The sequence below is a fragment of the Brugia malayi genome (assembly GCF_000002995.4).
Source record: "Brugia malayi strain FR3 genome assembly, contig: Bm_v4_Chr3_scaffold_001, whole genome shotgun sequence".
Classification (NCBI taxonomy): Eukaryota; Metazoa; Nematoda; class Chromadorea; order Rhabditida; family Onchocercidae; genus Brugia; species Brugia malayi.
This window is the reverse complement of record NW_025062477.1, coordinates 12982184-13002637: the sequence shown is the minus strand read 5'-3', so window position 1 is coordinate 13002637 and position 20454 is coordinate 12982184. Positions and strand designations below refer to the sequence as shown.

Below are 20454 nucleotides of genomic sequence, written 5' to 3'. Positions count from 1 at the left end.
TATTCATACGTTGCCTACTGTTCACAATGTGAATATTACTGCAGAAAACTTCTGGTCACCTGAAAATTTCAGCTATATCATATATAATGAAGCAAACAAATAACAATTTACTACCAATCAACAAAAAAAATCAACGAGAAAAGGTCAAAGGGTAACAACCACTTCGCTCCCAGCACACTTCCATTGCTTAACTTTCGCGCTATCCAACCAGCACAAGAAACTGTGACGCTCTGCAACATTCAGATCCCTATACAAGTCTCCTAACATCCGGAATTCCGGATTATTAATGAATACAAAGTGTTTTTGCAAATCCATTAGTGGTAGCATGTGACTGTATTAAATTTTGATTATATGATTATATTTGCAAGAATAGAAAAAAGTTACTTTGCAATGTACAATCTTCAGATTGCTGTCTAAGTTTTACAACATCCGAAATTCAGGGCTAAAAATAAACTAAATTTTTCCAAAAGTTAATCTAATGTTCGTTCGCTTTTTATTGATATGTAAATGTATGAATAAATCAGGCTGAAATATTCAATGCAAATGTCTTGTTGACTAAATAATTTTCAAAAGTTTAATTTTCATGCTTAAAGAAAATAAATTAATTTATTCTTTTTAATTTGTCGAATATTCGAAAAAAATTTATCTGCTACTTGAATAATTAAATCAATCATTGAGACAGAAAAAGAAGAAATAAAGAATAATTTACTGATTTATGATTCCCAGATATTTGTTCTTCAATAAATTTTAGTTCTTAAATTGTTCTAAAAAAGAAACAAAGATTTTAGTGAGAAAATTACAGTATAAATGTTTGGCTTTAAATCTGAACGAATGTAAATTAGTAGCGATCAAATTATTCTCTTTAATTTATATCATCTGTTAAAGAGTATTATATTAATTACACCTACTGAACCATAAATTTCTCATAAAAATGAACTATGCTTCATTGTACACGCATTAACGATATTATTGATTGGTTTGATTTTATATTATAAATTTATTTTTTTTTTTTAAATTATTCGTGTAACAATCATTTCTTCAATACCAATTTTGTCACTCCTTTCTTCCCTTTGTCCTCTATCATTCTCCTTTCATTCATCAATAATTTAATTAATCAGCTATTTACTTGACTTTTAGCATTTATTTGCCTTTTTTATATAATGGAATATTATTTCATCATTCAGTTATGAAAATTTAAAAAATTTGGGTTAATTTCTATTTAATTAACAAACCAAAAAGTTTTAGTCGTAAAATTTTTTTGTTATAAATGCTAATTTATGAAATATCGATATTAGTAACGATTAATTTTAGTCCAAATAAAAATTACTCACAACATCTTCAGTATTTATTTGTAAGAGGAAAAATCTCTCATCAAATGAAATTAGCAGATGACATTAATCCTTTATCATTCTAAAACATTGCTGATTGCCTTTATTATTATCATTCGTTATTTATAATAATAATAATAATAATAATTATTATTATTATTATTATCGTTATCATTATTATGATTATTGCTATGATTATTACTATTATTATTACTATGGTTATTATTATTAAATTTCTAATATTCTAAGGATTGCAAAATGTTCCTCTAGAAAGATGTAAACGAAAAAGTTGTTGTGATAATTTAAAATGATACACTTTAACGAGTGACCAAATGAAATTTTCAACTGACAAGGAAATACTCTTGACAAATATTCTTGCTGAATGAACATTATTACAACTTATTATGCTTTCATATACTTCACGTCTTTCACTTTCAAATATTTCATTCTTCAGTATCAAACTATTTTAAAAGTTTATTTCAATGACTAATTATTGTCGTGAAATTATTACCCTATACTGCTAACCCTCAATTTATTGAAAATATTATTGAAAATATGTAAATTATGTTACATTTACGGTTCTTTTATCAATTCTTCTATTTGTCCTTAAAAAAAAAAAAGTTTGCTTAACAATGAAATGCTTAACAAATTAATTTCTGTTGTAAACATTTTAATTCTTTTTTAAACTTCGCTAGCCATTTCCATTTTTGAGTTATTGATAAAAACAACAGGGTATGATTATTGAAAGGATATGATCAAAATTTATTGGAAGATAAATGTCTGAGAGTCTTAAGTCAGTAAATATTCTTTATTGCTTCATTTTTTGTCTCAATGAGTGATTTAAATTATTTAAGTACTAGATAATTTTTTCCGGATATACGACAAATAAAAAACACAAATTAATTTGCTTTTTTTAAGTATAAAAATTAAATTTTTGAAAATTATTTAGTCAACAAAACATTTGCATTGAATATTTCAGCTTGATTTATTCATACCTTTATGTACCGATAAAATCACTAGAAAGCAAAAAAACATTAGATTGAAAGGAATGACTAATGCATTTGGAAAACAAAAAATTCATTAAGAAACAAGCGAATGTAATTTTGAAGATTTAATCTAATATTTTTAAATAGCATTTAAATATATACGGATATTATGTTTAATAATAAAAAACTGTAGATAAATATATAATATGTGACTAGTTAACACTAAATGGTATTTTTAAAATAATTAATTTAGTATTACAACTTTATTACTTTAGCAAATTCTTTGAAGTCATTGGTGCCTTTTCTTTTTTATCAAATACTTAATTTCATGTATTAAAGTAATCACTTTAGAAAAAAAAAAAATTGATCTTAATTAAATTAGTTCTTTTTTATTCATTTGCCAAAGATACCAGTTATATATTTTGCTAAACCTTCTCATTTTTTTTAGCGTACAAAAAAACTTGAGCATATGATTTGATTCAGATTTATCAATATTGGTGAGCATATGTTTTTAAAATTAATTTTTGTAACTTTTGAAATGTTTAGTACTTGAATCTCCTTAGGAATATTTATGTAACAACCATTTATATCTCATGCAACTATCATAATCATTTATGACGTATAATTTGATATTATTATTATTTGCTGTATGATACTAACCCAATTTTTTTCTTTGCATATTAAATTTAACAATTCAAATCATTCATTTATTATTACCTTCAGAAAGATTCATTCAAAAAATTTAATTAACGTTTGTATAGCTTATTACAAGAGGCACAGTAGACTTACAACAATATTCATTGAAATTTATTTGAATAATTTAAGCCTGTTACTGAGATCACACTAATATCATTATCAATAAGCATAATTATAACAATATTTTTTATCATATTGTAATTTTAGCTAATATCACTCCCTTAACTATAGTATTTATCTTGTAAAAGGCATTAAATTATAGTGAGACTTATCATTCCAAGAATAACGATAATGAATTGTTTCATAAAAAGTAAATGTTATAAATGATTAGATAATTTTAAGCTATTATGGGAGCAGAATAAAAATAATTAGAAATATTACATTGATAAATACTCTACAAAATTATATTACTTTATTGCATTAATTGATATAGTAATTAAATTTTCGTATATGTTTTTAAGATTTGTAATCCCTTTGAATGCAAAAATGGAATAATAATTTGTTAAAATGGATTAGTGAATAAAAAAAAAATCACAGAAAATCATCATTAATGCATTATAGCGATTGGTTGTGAATAAAAGCGAATATATTATAGTGATTTCTGTATTCTTAAATAGATTATAAAAATTTCCTATCCTTCGTTTTATCATATCGCACGGTTTATAATTAATAATGATAGCACCAATCATTAATTTCATTCTTCTATGAAAATGAATATTTTATTTCCAAAATCTTTTCTTCTTGCATGTCATTTTAATTTAAAGTGATTTGTTATTTTGTTCAATTTAAAATTTCTTTTTCTTTAAAATATATTTACCATTCTTTTTTTTTTATTTTTTTTCTGTATATTAGCCAATATTTTCTCGCAATATTAGGAATGAGTGAAATACTTTTGTATCTTTTATCAAATATTTCAAACATGAGCTGACGAATAAATTTTATTGCTTTCCTTAGCAGAAGAAAAAAGAAAAAAAAATTGTAGAATAAATTGAATTTTGGCATACTTTTTGCATATAAATATTAGTTTTTGCTTGAGAATAATCCATTGTTGCATTAAGTTATTTTAATTTAATTCAATTTCTATTACATTGGACAGAACTGTTATTTCATAAATTTGAACGATAAAAACAGGTTTAGAAATTTTTTTTTTTTTTTAGTTTTATTTTTCTTTTTAGTAAGCATAAGAAAGAAAAAAGAAAAGAAAGAAATGAGTCATAAATTTTCATTGTTTGGTGAAGCAGATAGAGTAACTTACGGAATAATCTTTGGCCAGTTAATTAAATTAATTACTATCCCTTAAAATTACTATCATTTATTTCTCCAATGCAAAAAAAGGAAAAAAAAAAAATAAGAATTGATTTCATCCGTAATAGATCCATCAAGCAAATAAAAACAGGAAGTAATGGAAAATTGCTGATTACTTTGAAACGGTTGGAATATTTACTTTAAGTATAAGTGAGCTATTTCTAATTGTCTTTGAAATATATATGCATTGTAAAATATAAATTATTGTTTGCCTCGAAATTATATTGTAGTAATAATTTCTAATTAAATTTTTATCTAATAATAAACAATCATAAATGAAATTGAAAAACAAAGTCTGTTCCATTCTTCAGACTTTCATGCATAAAAAAAAAGTGGCATAAGAAAGAGTTTGTTCGGATTATCAATAATTTGCTGGAAATTTAAAAAATAATATATGTAAGCTTAATATTTAGGCTTTAAAACTAATTGGAAGTGTTCCAACGAATATAAAATGAAACGAAAGATTGATGAATGTGCAATAAATACTCTCAAATATTGTCTCGTTTATCAAAAAAAAAGAATTTTAAATACATGCAGTGATATTATGATTGAACCAGTTTTCAATTAAATTCTCAAATTTTTCTTTGTCATTTTTTTATTTCTTATTTATTCTCTTATATTATACTGTACCCTTTTTTTTTTTTTTTTGAAATAAAATTATGATTTGTCTAATTATTACTTTTTTTGTTTGTTTCTCTGAAAATAATGAAGTAATTTTCACAATAATTCTCATAAAATTCGTAATTTTTTTTTTAAAACAAGTTTAAAAGTTTATTTCAATTTTTCTAAAATTTTTAGCTATTTGTATTATCGCTTTAATCAGAAAAAAAAAACGATGTAGGATCAGAACTGATTTGCAGAGATATGTTAGTGCTGATATCTTGATATTTATCGTGATTTTGGTTGCCGGATATTATGATTACCTTGTTGAATTGATGATAAAGTGTTGTTGCATCACGTACGCGTGCATAAAATCGACGTAAATTGTTAGTTAGATGCTATTAAATTTAATATTAACTATACAATCAAGGGAAGGAAGTCTTTTTTTTTTTTAATTTTTAAATTTATTTTTTATTTTTAAAGATTAAGGTGCAGTAGAAAGATATAACTGTGTAATGCACACTGAGAGTTAAAACAATATAATTTAATTTAAAAAGAATTTCACATAGTTGTAGTAATGAATGAGGAATTACATAAGCCATTTTAATTCATTTTTTCATCCATTTCAACAATTTTTTTCTACAACTTTTAAATATAACCTTTGAACTTCAGATTAAAATGCCTTTCTTTTTATTTATTGCCAGTTTGTTCTTTTCAATTCAATTTAGTCCGATGAATAAAAATAAAAAAAAAAAAAAAAATGTTTTACTTTTAGTTTTCATCGTATTGAAATTATTTCATTTTAATTTTTTTTGTTGAAACTAACATTAAATGTTTCATTAACTAATTGAATTTATTATTGTGGTATAATCAGATGAATTAAATCGGTTGCACTTTAATAATGTCAGTTATTTATTTATTGAAGAGTAAGTCGATGTATTGCTACGCTGCATGTCACCTTGCATTACTCTGCATGCTAACCCTCATTACGCTGCATTACACATACATTTTTCTCACAGACAAAATGTTTCTCTTTGTTTTACAATATTCATAAATTTTTATATATTGAATAAGTTAGCTTGTCGAAGTATAATATCGGTGATATACTATTTTGGACATGGTCAAATTGTCATTTTTATCAATGACAAAAAAATTTATCGATATTATCAACTATTATCCAATCGTTATCAGTTGCAATCATTATCAAAATGCTCATTATCAGTAGCATCTTTTATCAGAGCTGAGCTAGTATTTATAAAGACACATACATACTGCACATACACGTACGTACCAAACAGTTTCCCAGTTTTTACATCAGTGAATGAGAGCTTCTGTGTATGAAAGAAAGCGTTTTACGGATGTAAATACATGCGTGTATGTTCACGTTAAGATGGGAATACATTTGTGTATGTGTATGTATTCATGTATGTGTGTGTGTGTGTGTGTGTGTGTGTGTGTGTGTGTGTGTGTGTGTGTGTGTGTGTGTGTGTGTGTGTGTGTGTGTGTGTGTGTGTGTGTATGTGTGTGTGTTTGTGTGTGTGTGTGTGTGTGTGTGTGTGTGTGTGTGTGTGTGTGTGTGTGTGTGTGTGTGTGTGTGTGTGTGTGTGTGTGTGTGTCGTCCGTTCGTTTATTGCATTGTTCTTGCATACATTTATTTACTTATGAAATTTGATTTTTGATCATTTCGAGGTTAATATCTTATGATACAGTCTGATTAACGATAGTTTAAGTATGCATTTGAGGAAACAAAAGAATTAAGGGAAGAAAGTATGGTATGCTTAAGTATTTTCAATATATTACTGATATTTGATAAGATAATTAACTAGTTATACTTGGAATATCATTTATATCATATTGTCATTCAAATATTTTATCATTATCAATTAGTACATTTCATGTTTGCATTTTATTAAATTGTGGTATGAATAACAGAAACATTCTTCTCTAAATTACTGAAAATTTAAAAGACTTTGATAAGAAAAAAAAATTAACTATTTTAATTTCAATTTCTTGTTTCATTTAGTTTACTTCATTTCTTACAATGTTATTCAGATCCTTATATAAACAATCATTTATTTTAATTTCAATTCACTATTAATTAATCTTTGATCAAGATTTGAAAAGATATTCCAAATATTCCTAAAACTTTGATTTTCAATGAAATTAAAATTAATTATGTTTGAAAGGATATAACAAAAAAATAAAAAATGCAAATAAAAAAGTGTAAATAAAAACAGATGCATAAATAATAAGTATAAATTGCCAAATTTTTTATTTGGCGTTTCATCCATTTGTATACACACATACACACATACACACATACATACACACATACACACATACACACATACATACACACATACATACACACACAGACACACACATACATATGAATACACAATTCTACACACAAAGACACACTTCGCTAATTCTCATCACCACAACGCCGCTGTTGTTCGGGCGCTATTTGTTCAGCAGCGTCATTCTTCAATGAATGTACTTTTTGTTTTGGTATTGCTGTTTCAATCGTTGAATTATTTTCTTCGTTATAATTTAACTTATCATTTGTTTACTTTGTTGCAGTCTAAATTATCATCACCTTAATTCATTGTAATCATCCTTATTGCATGTTGTGATAAGATAAAATCATTGGGCATTTGACTGATAAAGCAGAATTCAGTAATTTTTGTCCTTTTCGATTATTTATAAATATTAAATTTCGAGCAGTGAAATGAATTAAATGTAAGCAAATGTTTAATTCAAAAAGAAAAGAAAATAATTTAATCTAAATCATTTAAAAATTTGAACTGACTTTAATCTTTTTTTAGATGTTTAGTTTAATTTCATTTTTTTTTTTTCTTTTTTGGGAGTAATGATGCTAATTTAATGAGTGACGAAGACAAGTAAATCTATTCTGAAAGTGATAACCCATCAAATAATTGCTATTTCACTTTTTTTTTAAACAGTATTTTATATGTGTACGCTATTTGATGGAAATTTTTTTTTTTTTTTTGTTATAAGAAACTTTTTTCTTTAATTCCGAAAAAAGGTTTTCTAATCTAAACAAAAATAAAAGAAAAAAAGGACGAAAAATTGGTATAAATTTTTAATGGGTTCCATCTTTTTTTCATTCGTTGATTGATAAATTTGCTAAACAATTTGTTCCAATTTTGATGGGAAAGAAAAATAGTTAAATTAATTTATACACATAATCCTATTGGCATCATTTTTTTTCTTACTTGTTTTCACTCAGTGATTCATTTATACATACTTACAACCATTGAATTTCAAACTTTTTTTGTTTTATTTATCATCTCATGTTAATTATTTTATTATCAAATTCTGATTTTTTCGACTTTTATCCTTTCCTCAACCTTTTCTTCTTGTCTTACGTCTTCCCACACCTCTTATCATCAAACATTATGATACTGATAACGATCCCGATAAAATGGTAGCATTGCTGTAGAAGAAGCATTTCAGATTTTTTTCACCTTTTCAATTTTCTTCTCCGTTTTAATCTATTTCACATTTGTTTTTGAGATTGAAAAAAAAAAAAAAAAAAACGAATTAAAATTGAAGAAAAAATTAGACAATCCATAATGATTACCAACTTATAATATTCAGCAATTTGAAATAATTAATAAAAAATTTTCTCATTGAGACAGAAAAAAAATTATACTTTCAAAATATAAATGATGGCAAAAATGTTTTTAACGAAAATTATTGAAGTATTAACTAGTCAGCAACTTTCTGATTAATTAATTAATTTTTCATCCACTAATATGTAATTTAATTTGAAATTAATTTCCAATTCATGTTGTGCCATTCAGTTCTTTCCGTTTATTTTAATTTATTTTGCTGTCTAAAATTTATGAATCTAATTGCGCATCTTTTAAATTAATTAGTTAATTAAAAGGAGGGAAGAAAAATTATTCATTGATCCATTATTTCATCAATTTTCTTTTACTTATTTCTTTCTTCTTTTTTTTTTTTTTTTTTTTTTTTGGAGAATTTATCATTTAAGAAATTGCAAGAATTCAATCACATTATTACCGTCACATCATCTCTCCATAACGATAAGTAATGATAATGATACAATTTTATATATCCACAACTTATCTGCTCTATCTTTTAAACAATTTTATTGAGATGCATAAAATATGGTGATCAAACATTCCCATCATGAAACAATTAAACCGTCTCTTCATTAATCAAATGTCAATTGTCAACCGATTTGTTGACATCCTAAAACATTATTGTCTTCTCCTCTCTTCTACTGCAGCTATCCTTCCATGTCATTAGGAATTCGTGCTAATTTTTCCTCCTCTTCTCTTCACAATCTTTTTCATTATTTAATGAAACGAAATCTCCATATTTAATCATAAATTTAAGGAAAAAGGTTTTTTTTTTTTAAATTATCATCTTCCTCTCTCCTTTCTGTGTCCCAAATTACACTATCATTCAGTTACATTTTCCTTCCTTCATTTTTCCTTTTCATTTTCTTTGATTATATGTTATAGATTTTTATTTATTACTGGTTGCTATAGTTACTTAAAACATGTAAATAATATAATATTGATGACGTGCTGTGACATAAGGACAAAAATAAAAAGAAAAAAGAAAGGAAATAAATGATTGTAATGTAGTGAGATGGGTTATTTGTTAATTAGTTCCATTCGTTTATTTTGTAATATTATGGAAAGGGAAGAATGAACGATTTATTTGTTTGTTTAATTTTTAATTTAAATTCTTTAATTCAATTCAATAATAAATTAAGTTGACGTCTAAATTTACACAGCAGTCAACCATTTTTTTTTTATTTTTTATTTTTTTTTGCACCATTCTTTTATCCCTATCAGTTATCATCCTTTTCATCAAAATTATTATAATTACGCAGTAATGTTATTGTTGTTAACTAAGTTCTCGTAGTACAGTAATTCTAATTAATTATGCGTTAATTTTATAATTTTGCATACGTTAATTTCTTTTTTTTTTTTTTAACGATTAGATATTATTTTAAATATCATTTATCGCTATAAACGTTTTGAATTATTGTAGTCAATGATACCAATTATTATTAGTGTTACTATCTTTACAATAATATTCCTTATTATCTCAAAGAAACAGAAGTGATAATTACTTAATTATTTAATGATTATTTCACTGATCATTACTAAAAATCTCTACAACAAATAGATATTATGAAACGGTGTGAAATCAATTTTACTTTATTTGTTTATTTGTTCATTATTTATTTCAGCGCATGAAGAATTTGTTTTCCATATTTTGTACAAAGTGTAACATTTTTTGCTTTCTTCACTTGAAATGTTAACATCAGTGAAATATTTTTAGACACAAAAAAAAAAAAAAAAAATTGATTTTAAGGAACAAAGGACAAAAGAATAAATGAAAATTATAAGGAAATTAATAGGAGACTATTAAGAATGCAATCTAAGCACTATTCTTCAACCATGGCTCACCAATCTGTTTTTATCTCATTTGTAAAAACTTAGAATTCATAATGAATTACATCTTTTCACTTTTTCCTCACCATTCAATGAACTATTTATTTATTCTAATTAATTTTTTTTTTTTTTATTCCAAACATTTCTTTATGGCTTTTCAGTAGCCAACAAATGTCGTATTTGTATGTTTGATTTCATTTGTAATGATATCGTTTTACTATTATTACTATTGCTATTATTAATTATTATTATTACTATTATTAATTATCACCATTATTTTGTTATTATTATTATTATTACAAATATTTTTATTTTTATTGATCAATCATTATTATATTCTGAGTTGGTTTAGACTAACAAAGAATCGTGATATTACATGTTTTATTGCTAAATATCGGTCCATCACATTTTTCATTTTACCTCAGGCGGAAAGAATTCAACTGCTAGTTTTCACATCTTATTGCAATTGTAATTTGTTATTTCATTTTCAAGTTGCAGTTTTTGAGTTTTACAACGTTCCATCAAATAAATTTGATTCTTGACTGGGCGCTAATGTCTAATACTTTTCGTTTTACGCTTTCTTTTCTTTTTTTTTTTTTTTTTTTGTGTGTGTGGGATTTCGAGCATATTTGTTAATAAAATTAAGCGTTAATTTACCGAAAGGAACAAAGGATGGAATGATTAATTGTTAATTAGTGATTTACAACTTTGTTGAAAAGTGTTAACACATTTTATTTTAATAATTGTCTTTTAATGATTCCTTTTTTGAATTTTTCTATTTTAATAATTAGTGGTAAGGAATGATTATCAATGATGTAAAAATAAATAAAAAACTAAAAAGCTGTTTGTTTTTGTTTTCTTTTTTGTTTTGTCAAATTCTTTCTATTTTCGACATGATGTAAATTCATTATTTTGAAAAATTTCTGATTTATTTGAATTCCATTAAAGTACTGTTAGCCTTTTCTTTTTAGATTTATTTCAATTCAGTAAAATCTTTTATTTGTTTCTCATTCTTGTTATTTCCCCAAATATCCTAAAAATGATTCATTTTTATGTGTTTTTTTTTGCTTTTTCATCAAATTTATTTCCTTAAAATTGCAAGGAAATAAATGCTTCTATTTGATATCTCATTTTTACATTTTTACCAAAAAATATTCCCCAAAAAATGTTTGAAAGAAAATTGTTTTGAAAAAATTTTTCCATCAGTTGTGTTTTATTTGTTTTAAGCATTAAATTTATTAAAATGTCATAGCTATCAACGTTTCATTTCATACATTACATTTTCATCCGATACTGCTTTTTCCCTTATTTTCATTCCTAAAAATTGAACACTTATTTGTTTCATTGATAAAATGATAAGAAATTAAATTGTTTGACTTAGATTTTTTCAATGTTTCAATATAATTTACTATACTCATTGTTTGTTTCACTTCCCAATGATCTCAATTTATTTCATTTTAATTGCATTGATTGTTTGATTCGCAGCTATGTCAATTTAATTTAATTTAATTTTAACTGCAGACTTTATTTTAATTCATTCACTGATTGTTTCACTTCTCAATAATCTTCATTTCATTTCAAGCATCTTATTTGGAAACGGAAATACAGTAATGATTCATTGGATGGGAAAGGTAGGCTTTCATAATGCAAAGTCTTTGAAGAATCTACTATACATACGTACCATATACGTACTTATCCATCCATACACGTTTATTTATTTATTTAGTACACGTGTCACTGTATATGAAGTAAGGAATGCGAAATAAGATGAATTAAGGTTGTTGTAAAAGACTAAGGGTCACGTGTTATGAAGTAATGTGACGTGACTAATCAGCCAAAAAGGCATCTACCTGCTACAATTAGGAAGAGTGGATGTGCGTGAGAAGTACGTGTACGGGTTTTATATGGGTTACGTATGCACAGTTCTTCAAAGATTTTGGCGGTGAAAGCCTCCACTTTTCTATCCGGTGGGTCACGTGTTACATACATTATCTTACAACGTTTATTTTATTTACAATATTATTATTATTAATAATATTTTTTTATTGTTATTATTTATTATATTTTACTATTATTATTATTGTCATTATTTATTACTATTATCGTTATTTATTACTATTATTATTATTATTGTCATTATTTATTACTATTATCGTTATTTATTACTATTATTGCTAATTATTAATATTATTATTTGTCACTTATTAAACATTCAGCAAATAGAAAAGTTTACGTTAGCATTTGTCGTCGTATAATTACTAAAGTTATTAAATCTAGTTTACTGTTTACTAGGTTTGTAATGTAATTGAACTTTAACATTTAAATTTCAAATATTTTTTAACCAATATTTGTTCATTTTTTTCCTTTTTTTTAAAAAAAAAAATTCACTAATCATTTGCTGTTGATATTTCTTTCTTTCCTTTTTTCATTTTTTTTATTGATTTCAAATTATTAGCTATTCTAAATGTTTACTTATTCACTTCTGAATCACTTTTAAGTGAAGATTTTCTTGACTGTAACCGAGATTTGCATTTTTATTTTAATTTCGGTTTTTCTTTGATTAAAATTTTAATTAAAATTACAATAAAATCTTTACTATTTTGTTAGTTTTTTTCCGTAAAGCTTCCTTTCGAATGTCATTAAAATTTGTGGTGCATTTAGGAAAACTTGTAAAATAATAAAAAAAAAAAAAAGACTAATTCAAATTGATAATACTAAAATACATACAATCTTTGATCCTTTTGCATATGAAATATAATTCCCATCCACAGTTATGTATCATTTTTTTTTTTCTTTTTTCATTCTATTTCATTTATATTTATAAACAACAACATACACCATTTAAAAATTTCAATGTACGCCATTAATTCACTCACTTCTTTATTTATTATATATTTTCAATAATTTCTAGTTTCTCTTGCTTTTTAAATCATATGATTTAGTTGATTATTTCCTATTTTATTGGTAATAACAAGATGCTTAATTTATCTCTTTAGGATTAATTATGATGTCAATTAAATTGAAAAAAAAAAAAAGGAGAGATAAGACTAATTCACAAATGTTTGCTGAAAGAATTTTTGATGATAATTAATTACACAGTAATTTAAATATTGTCTCAATTTTTTTTTTTTTAACCAAAATAACGATTAAATAATAAGCAAATAGTCAGAAAAAATAAATATTTTTTATGGTTTTTCATATTAGTATAAAAAATATCTGTTGCATTTAATTTATGTTTCACTGCCTCACATTGTATTTTCCAATTTTAGAAATCCATTCAAATACACACACACACACACACACACACACACACACACACACACACACACACACACACACACACACACACACACACACACACACACACATACATACACACACACACACACACACATACACACACACATACACACACACACACATACACACACACATATACATACACACACACACACACATCCATACATCAGTGAAGGGCACCAATATTCAGAAACATTAGCACTAAGCCATTGACGTCTGGAGAACTGTTTTGGACATGCATTAAGCAATCGCTCATTATGTGTCTATGTGTGTGTCTGTGTCTGTGTGTATATATATATATATATGTGTGTGTGTGTGTGTGTGTGTCCTTCTGTACGATTTGTTTGAAATGTTATCAAACTCCTTGTTCATACTTCATTAACATCGTTTTATTTAACTAAAATATATTTATTAAGCACATCCAAAGTAAACTTTTTGTTGTTTAATTTAAACTTTTGTATTTTATTCCTGTCTTAAACTTTTGTATATTTTATTCTTATCGTTGAAATAACTTTGCGATGCGTCTTCGATCACCGAATCATTGCTATAGTAACTGAGATAGTAACTCAAATCGTAGCTCTTCCTCAAGACATTGTTGAGATCTTATTCCGGATATGCTAATGCGGTTCTTTTCATAAATATATTCTAGTATGGGTTGCTGCTTTATTTAGCTTTTTAGGATTCATTCTAATAGCTTCGGTTAAGATACGATCATACCGGACTGTTGCAATTCCAGTTTCCAATTAAAAAAAAAAAAAAACTATCAAACAGAAGGTAGTAACATTTGAATTAATTTGATTTACGTTTGGTTGCAAGAAACGAATATTTCCTATTAACCTAAATTTAGTTATTCATTCAGTCGTTTTTAATAGAGTTCAAAAGCAGACGATAATTTCCAGAAGGATTTTTATCCAGTTTTCTTTCTTTCATTTCCAGATACATTAAAATAAAACATTATTTTGTTTTAATTTAGTCTAGTTGCATTTCAAATAGTTCCGGAATTTTTGGTTCAGCTAAATAGAAGAATGAAACATCGTTCAATTTCTTGACGAAATATGTTGAAGTAAGCATAATTTTTTTTATGAATGCATCGAAATTTTAAGAATTCTGAATTTTTCCTTCCCAGGAAAGTTGTTTTTTGAAATTCTAAAAAGAAAACTTTTTTTAAAAAAAAAAAAACTGAAACAGTTGAAATTTTTTAATTGATTATTTTCCAGATTTTTCAATAAAATGAAATTACGCTTCTTTCGTATCTTTTTAATTTACCACTGAATGTATGACATAGTTCAATTTTAGACTCACAGACTGATTTTATTCTCTTGTAATTTATGCATAATTTTCATTTTAAATGTTTTTAATTGTTTATCCAATGAAATTAAAAAAAAAAAATTTCTCTCTTCGATTTTGAGATATCTTTCTTTTTTTTTTTCTTTTTGCTGGTCGGCTTCTTTCTTTTCTTGTGCAAACATTTTTTTTTTAGAAGTAATCAGTTGCAATAATTTTTGTTATTCATTAAAGAAATTTTTAAATACGCAGCCATTTAGTTGTCAAAATTTAAATTTTCATGCTTTTGGTAACCGAATATTCATTTACACCGTTTGTTTCATTTTAATACAATTTAATTACTTTGTAAATACGTCAGTCAATCAGTTAGTCGGTTAGTCGGTCAGTTTTCTTATCGATTACTGAAAATTTAATCAAATTACTGTTTTTGAAAAAGAATTTAAACACAAATGCACAATATACACACATATATGCTAGAATATGAATGTTGTATATTCATGACATGGAAATAAAATTCTCACTTTAATTCTTACATGAAAATTTTTTCTTCCTTAACTTCTGAGTTTTTAAAAAATGAATTTTAATAAAACTTCATTTTTTTTTAGTGGCATTATAACTTAGTTTATGTATTTAATATTGCCAGATTTCTCTTTTTTTTAATGTGCTACAATGGCACCTTTACACTGTTTTTACTTAAAATCTATTATTTTACTCTTATCATTTCATACTTTATCATTGGGTAATATCGTTATCAATGTTTAACTCACGACAGTAATTCATTTATCACCAGATATTAGTAGATAGACAAATAGGAGACGAATATGGAATAAGATAGAATTTTTTAAATCTCGTTAAAAATAAGTTGATGAAGGGAGAAAGTAGAAATGATTTTTTTTTTTTTCCTTTTATCATTCCATCAATGGATTAATTTTCTTTTTCTCTTTTCAATAAGAGTACTTTTCAATTAATATAAATTAAAAAAAGAAAGAAATGAAATGAAAACGATATCAGTCTTAGCTATTGCCTTGATAATATAAGTTGTAATGTAATGTAATGTATATAAGATATATATGCCAAAGAAATTTCTTCTTTCTTTACTTCAAAATGTTATTTTAAGGGAATTCTTTTCTTTTTCTTAAAACATAAAATGAAAATTGCACATTTATATTGTATGTTGTCATTACTGTCATCGTTATTATTATCATTATTATCAAATTATTGTTAATTAATATCATCTTTTCTTATCTTTATTGTCATCGTTAATATATTGTTTGTCTTTTCAGTTGACCTTTTTGATTTAAATATTTTCATTCAATTTACAGCATGAATTGCTTCTTTAGCAGTTGATATATTTTATCATCGGTCGACATATCATATATATATATCTATACATATATAATAAATATACAACATTTACTATATATGGCACATTTGGCAGTATGCTACTACGACTTCAGCAATAGGTGGATAAATTTAAAAGCGGTCAAAGGATTAGTATGTTTAACTGGTCATTGTCCATCTCTTCTACAACTTTGAAATCCGTCAAATCGTAAGTTTTCGTTTTTCTTTTTCTCTCTTCAATGACATTAATAGCAGTTTTACTGTAAATTAAAATTAGCTTAATTACATAGTATAATAATATTGTTGTTATTATTAACAGTAATAATTATTGTCATTGTTAAATAATAATAAGTATTATTATTGGTTATCATTACTACTAAATTATCACTTTTATTGTTCTGAGGTATGCACAAATAATAAGTGCATTATTTTCTTATACAATTAGATTTTAAATAGTTACAAAATATTTTTTCTATCATTGTTATTGTTATAGCATTGTTTACTTAATTACAGCTTACTTAATTACAATATACAATGATTATTGTATTTATTGATGCGCACACAGACGATAAATTCATCATGAAATTCAATTATTTAAATTTGCATAAGTCATTACTATTGCTGTGTAAAATCAAAATTATTATCAAAAATATTTGAAATAAGCGGATCTTTGTATGTGTGCGTACGGAATGTATTTCTGTATAGATAAATTATAAAGGTAACAATTTTTCAAGTTATAGATTGTCATCGTCAACATCGTCATCATTTAGTCGAACATTTCTCGAGAATATTACTCGTTCACCATTCTATCATTCATTCACATCACTTGATAAAACCAAATTATGGAGTAAATTTTATGTTGATGATGAGGAAAATGTCCAAGTATTTATTTATTTATTTGTTTCCTTTATTTTTTTTTTTCTTAAATGTTTTTTTTTTTTTTTTTCAAAAAAAGAATTTTAGTAGTTAGTAATAAGAAAACGATTTTTTTTTCTTACATTCTTTTAATATTTTAGTATCTTTGCTACAGCCCTGCGACATAATGCATTACATCAATGATAGGCTACAATTCTAATATACTATGATAAGGACGACAATAAAATTAATTGATGGAAGGGATTATTTCAGAAAGTATTAGATGCAGTGTCAGTGGATCAGAAAGTGATTACAAACCCACATTCAAATCGACGACGACGTACGGTGATAGTTACTCGAAATAATGGAGAACCATTTGGTTTTACGTTACAGGTAAGAAAAAAAGGACTATAAATATGAGAAACGTTAGATGAAAAAGTGAAAATTGTAAAGATCGAATAAATTAGAAGTTGATTACTTTACAATTATTAAACCTTTGTCCTAAAACTTAAATAAAAATTTTTTGAAATTAATTCTTACTTTCGTTTTTCTTACAGACATATTTATTAAAACGTAAAGGTGATGATGTGCCATCAAAAATAACTTATGTAGATTATGTACAACTTGATAGTCCAGCTGCTGATGCAGGTGTTCGTGCAGGTATTTTTTTTTTTCATTTTTTAATTTTGATTAAATTAGAAAAAATCTTTGGTCAAGTTTCGAAAAAATGAGAATTTGTTAATAAGTAAATAGCAGTACAGTAACAATATAATATTATTGTTTATTTAAATTGTAGGTGATGTAATCATCTCAATAAATGGACATGTTGTGACAGCAATGAGCCATGAAGAATTGATTGAATTAATTGGCTCATATCATCAGATGCGAATGATTGTCATTTTTGAAAATATTCGACAACGTATCGAATTAGTTGCTCGAGCGATTAAACTTCGGAAAATTTTAAACGATAAATTGTATCAGTTAAATTTGATTGATATTGAAGAACAGAAAATTTTGAACAGTTTGTTTTTTGTTTTCTTTTTTTTTGTTTTTCCTCCCTCCTGAACTATCAGTTTGAAATTAAAGTATTTTGAAGTAAAGGAAAAGTAACAATCTTTTGAAATTTGCTTGTAATTAATTTAATTATTCTGAAGATTACTATACATATTTTACTTCTCATACATGTAAAGTACAACAATATTGAATACTTAATTTGATTTACTTTTCAGTTAATAATATTAAGCTTTTACAGGGGCTTATTTACGTTCATTATCATCAATGACAAATACAAAGTATTCATTAACAAATTCGCTATCATTATCATCATCATTATCATCATCATCATCATCAGCTGGAATATCGTCCGCTTCATCTGTTTGCTCGGTACCTTTAAATATTTCAAATGATGCGAAACGAAGTATTATACGAGTCCCAACGATTATATCATTAACTGATGGAGTAATTGAAATCAACAGATATCCATTAAGAAGACAAACACTGGAACGATTAAAAATTTCCAACTCTAAATGGTTGACAAATAATTTACGATCGGATTCCAGTGACTCAAATGTTATTAATAACGGGATGGAATTTTTGGCAGTTCAACGAATTTGTTGTTGCAAGTCTCATTTGAATGTTGGTCATGCTAGTTCTTTGTCTTGTGATACGGGACAAGCTGTTAATCCGTTTGATTGTTTTAATAATTGTTGTGGTGATAATACTGATAATGTTATCGGTAGCAGCAGTTACATTACCATCGAGAGTGATGATGGTGATAACGATTGTGATCGTGATACTACTGCTGTCGTTGACGTTGACAGGAGTGATATTGATAACGATGGGATTAATATCGTTAATCCTGCTTTGTCATCGGATAATATAATAACAGCAACAATATCAATTCCGTTATCAAAATCGACGTTCGATTCTGTAGCCTTAAATCATGTGATTATGTTAGATAATGATGTTATTAGCGATGAGGATGACGATGATAATGATAAAATAAGGGTTTTAAAGTTATAAATGAAATTTTTGGTTTAGCTGTTAAAATAATATCGTTGATTTTCCAATATAATCGTCAAATATTTATGGAATTATGCAAATTATAAAAGCGAATTGAAATATCAGTTATCATTTATTCATCATACCTTATTACAAAACCATATCATTTTATTTTTATCTTCCATGAATTGATAAAATCTCAATCATTTTAGCATTTACCTTCAACATTTAAATTTCTCGAAATTCTTTAAAAAATTTTCATACCAATTAAAGAGATAGAATTAGTAAAATTTATGGAATTTCTAGCTTTATTACTTTAATTATTTTCCAGATTTCAATATTTCAGAATTACTCTACGATTTCATACCAACTTGTCAAATATAACTATTTTTTACCACGAAATATCCTTCCTATATATATATATATATATATGCTGATAATTTTAATGTTTGCATTATGTATTCCTTGTATATCATTTTTTTTTTTTTGTAATAGAAACTGTGAAAATTTTCAAGAATTTAAAGAATATTAATTTCTAGGAATTTTGAGTAAGTATATTTTTTGTATATCGGTTTTCCATATATATATATATAACACATTTTTTTGTTGTCGAAATTTTCCACAATGAAAATAATATAAATCAATGATAAAATTTGAAAACTATTTCTGAAATAAAATTACAAAATAAATTTAAAATCTTTGTTTTGATTCCCAAAAAGATATGGAAATAATGATGTAAGAGAATGATACTTCCTTTCTTATCTCCATACTAATTATCTAAACAGATGGATCATTTACAATCCGAAAAAGGTACAATTGGTTGTTTAAGATTACTTCTTTGTTTGTTTATTTTATTCCGGAAAAAGCAGAATATTGCCTAAAAATGTTATCTACCAAGGACTTCCCAGTTTAAAAATGTTTTTCAGTATTGAAATTTTAGACTAGTATTCTTTTCTTTTTTGATATAAATTTTTCTCAATAAATTTTCTTTTTCTCAAGTCATAATTTCACAAATTTCTTTTCAATTCAGAAAAAGTATTCATAATAGTTATTTAGTGTCTGAATTATAATTTTAGTCAGATCTTAAAAAATTTTGCGTTTTATTTTCTGTCCTTCATAATCATTTCAGTTTGTGTATTCGTTAATTTTACCGTTAATAATAATGGTAATGTCAGGTGAAAAGCAAATTTTTTCAGAATTTACCCTATTTTTACCCTAAAATTAATTTGCATTTGTCCTCAATTTTCTTTCATTCTTTTTTTTTTCTTTCTCCGTTTTTCCTTTTTTTTTCTT

The 20454-nt window shown here is 25.2% G+C and overlaps 1 protein-coding gene across 1 annotated transcript; it reads left to right on the top strand.

Annotated features, from left to right (window-relative positions):
- Window positions 1-16460: 16460 nt before the first annotated feature.
- On the top strand, window positions 16461-19182 carry Bma-gras-1 (Uncharacterized protein; the record flags this gene model as incomplete). Its single annotated transcript, XM_043081000.1, has 6 exons — window positions 16461-16513; window positions 17046-17187; window positions 17434-17553; window positions 17718-17820; window positions 17957-18181; window positions 18413-19182. The coding sequence occupies 6 exons, from the start codon at window positions 16461-16463 to the stop codon at window positions 19180-19182; spliced, it is 1413 nt and encodes a 470-aa protein (XP_042936934.1).
- Window positions 19183-20454: the final 1272 nt, after the last annotated feature.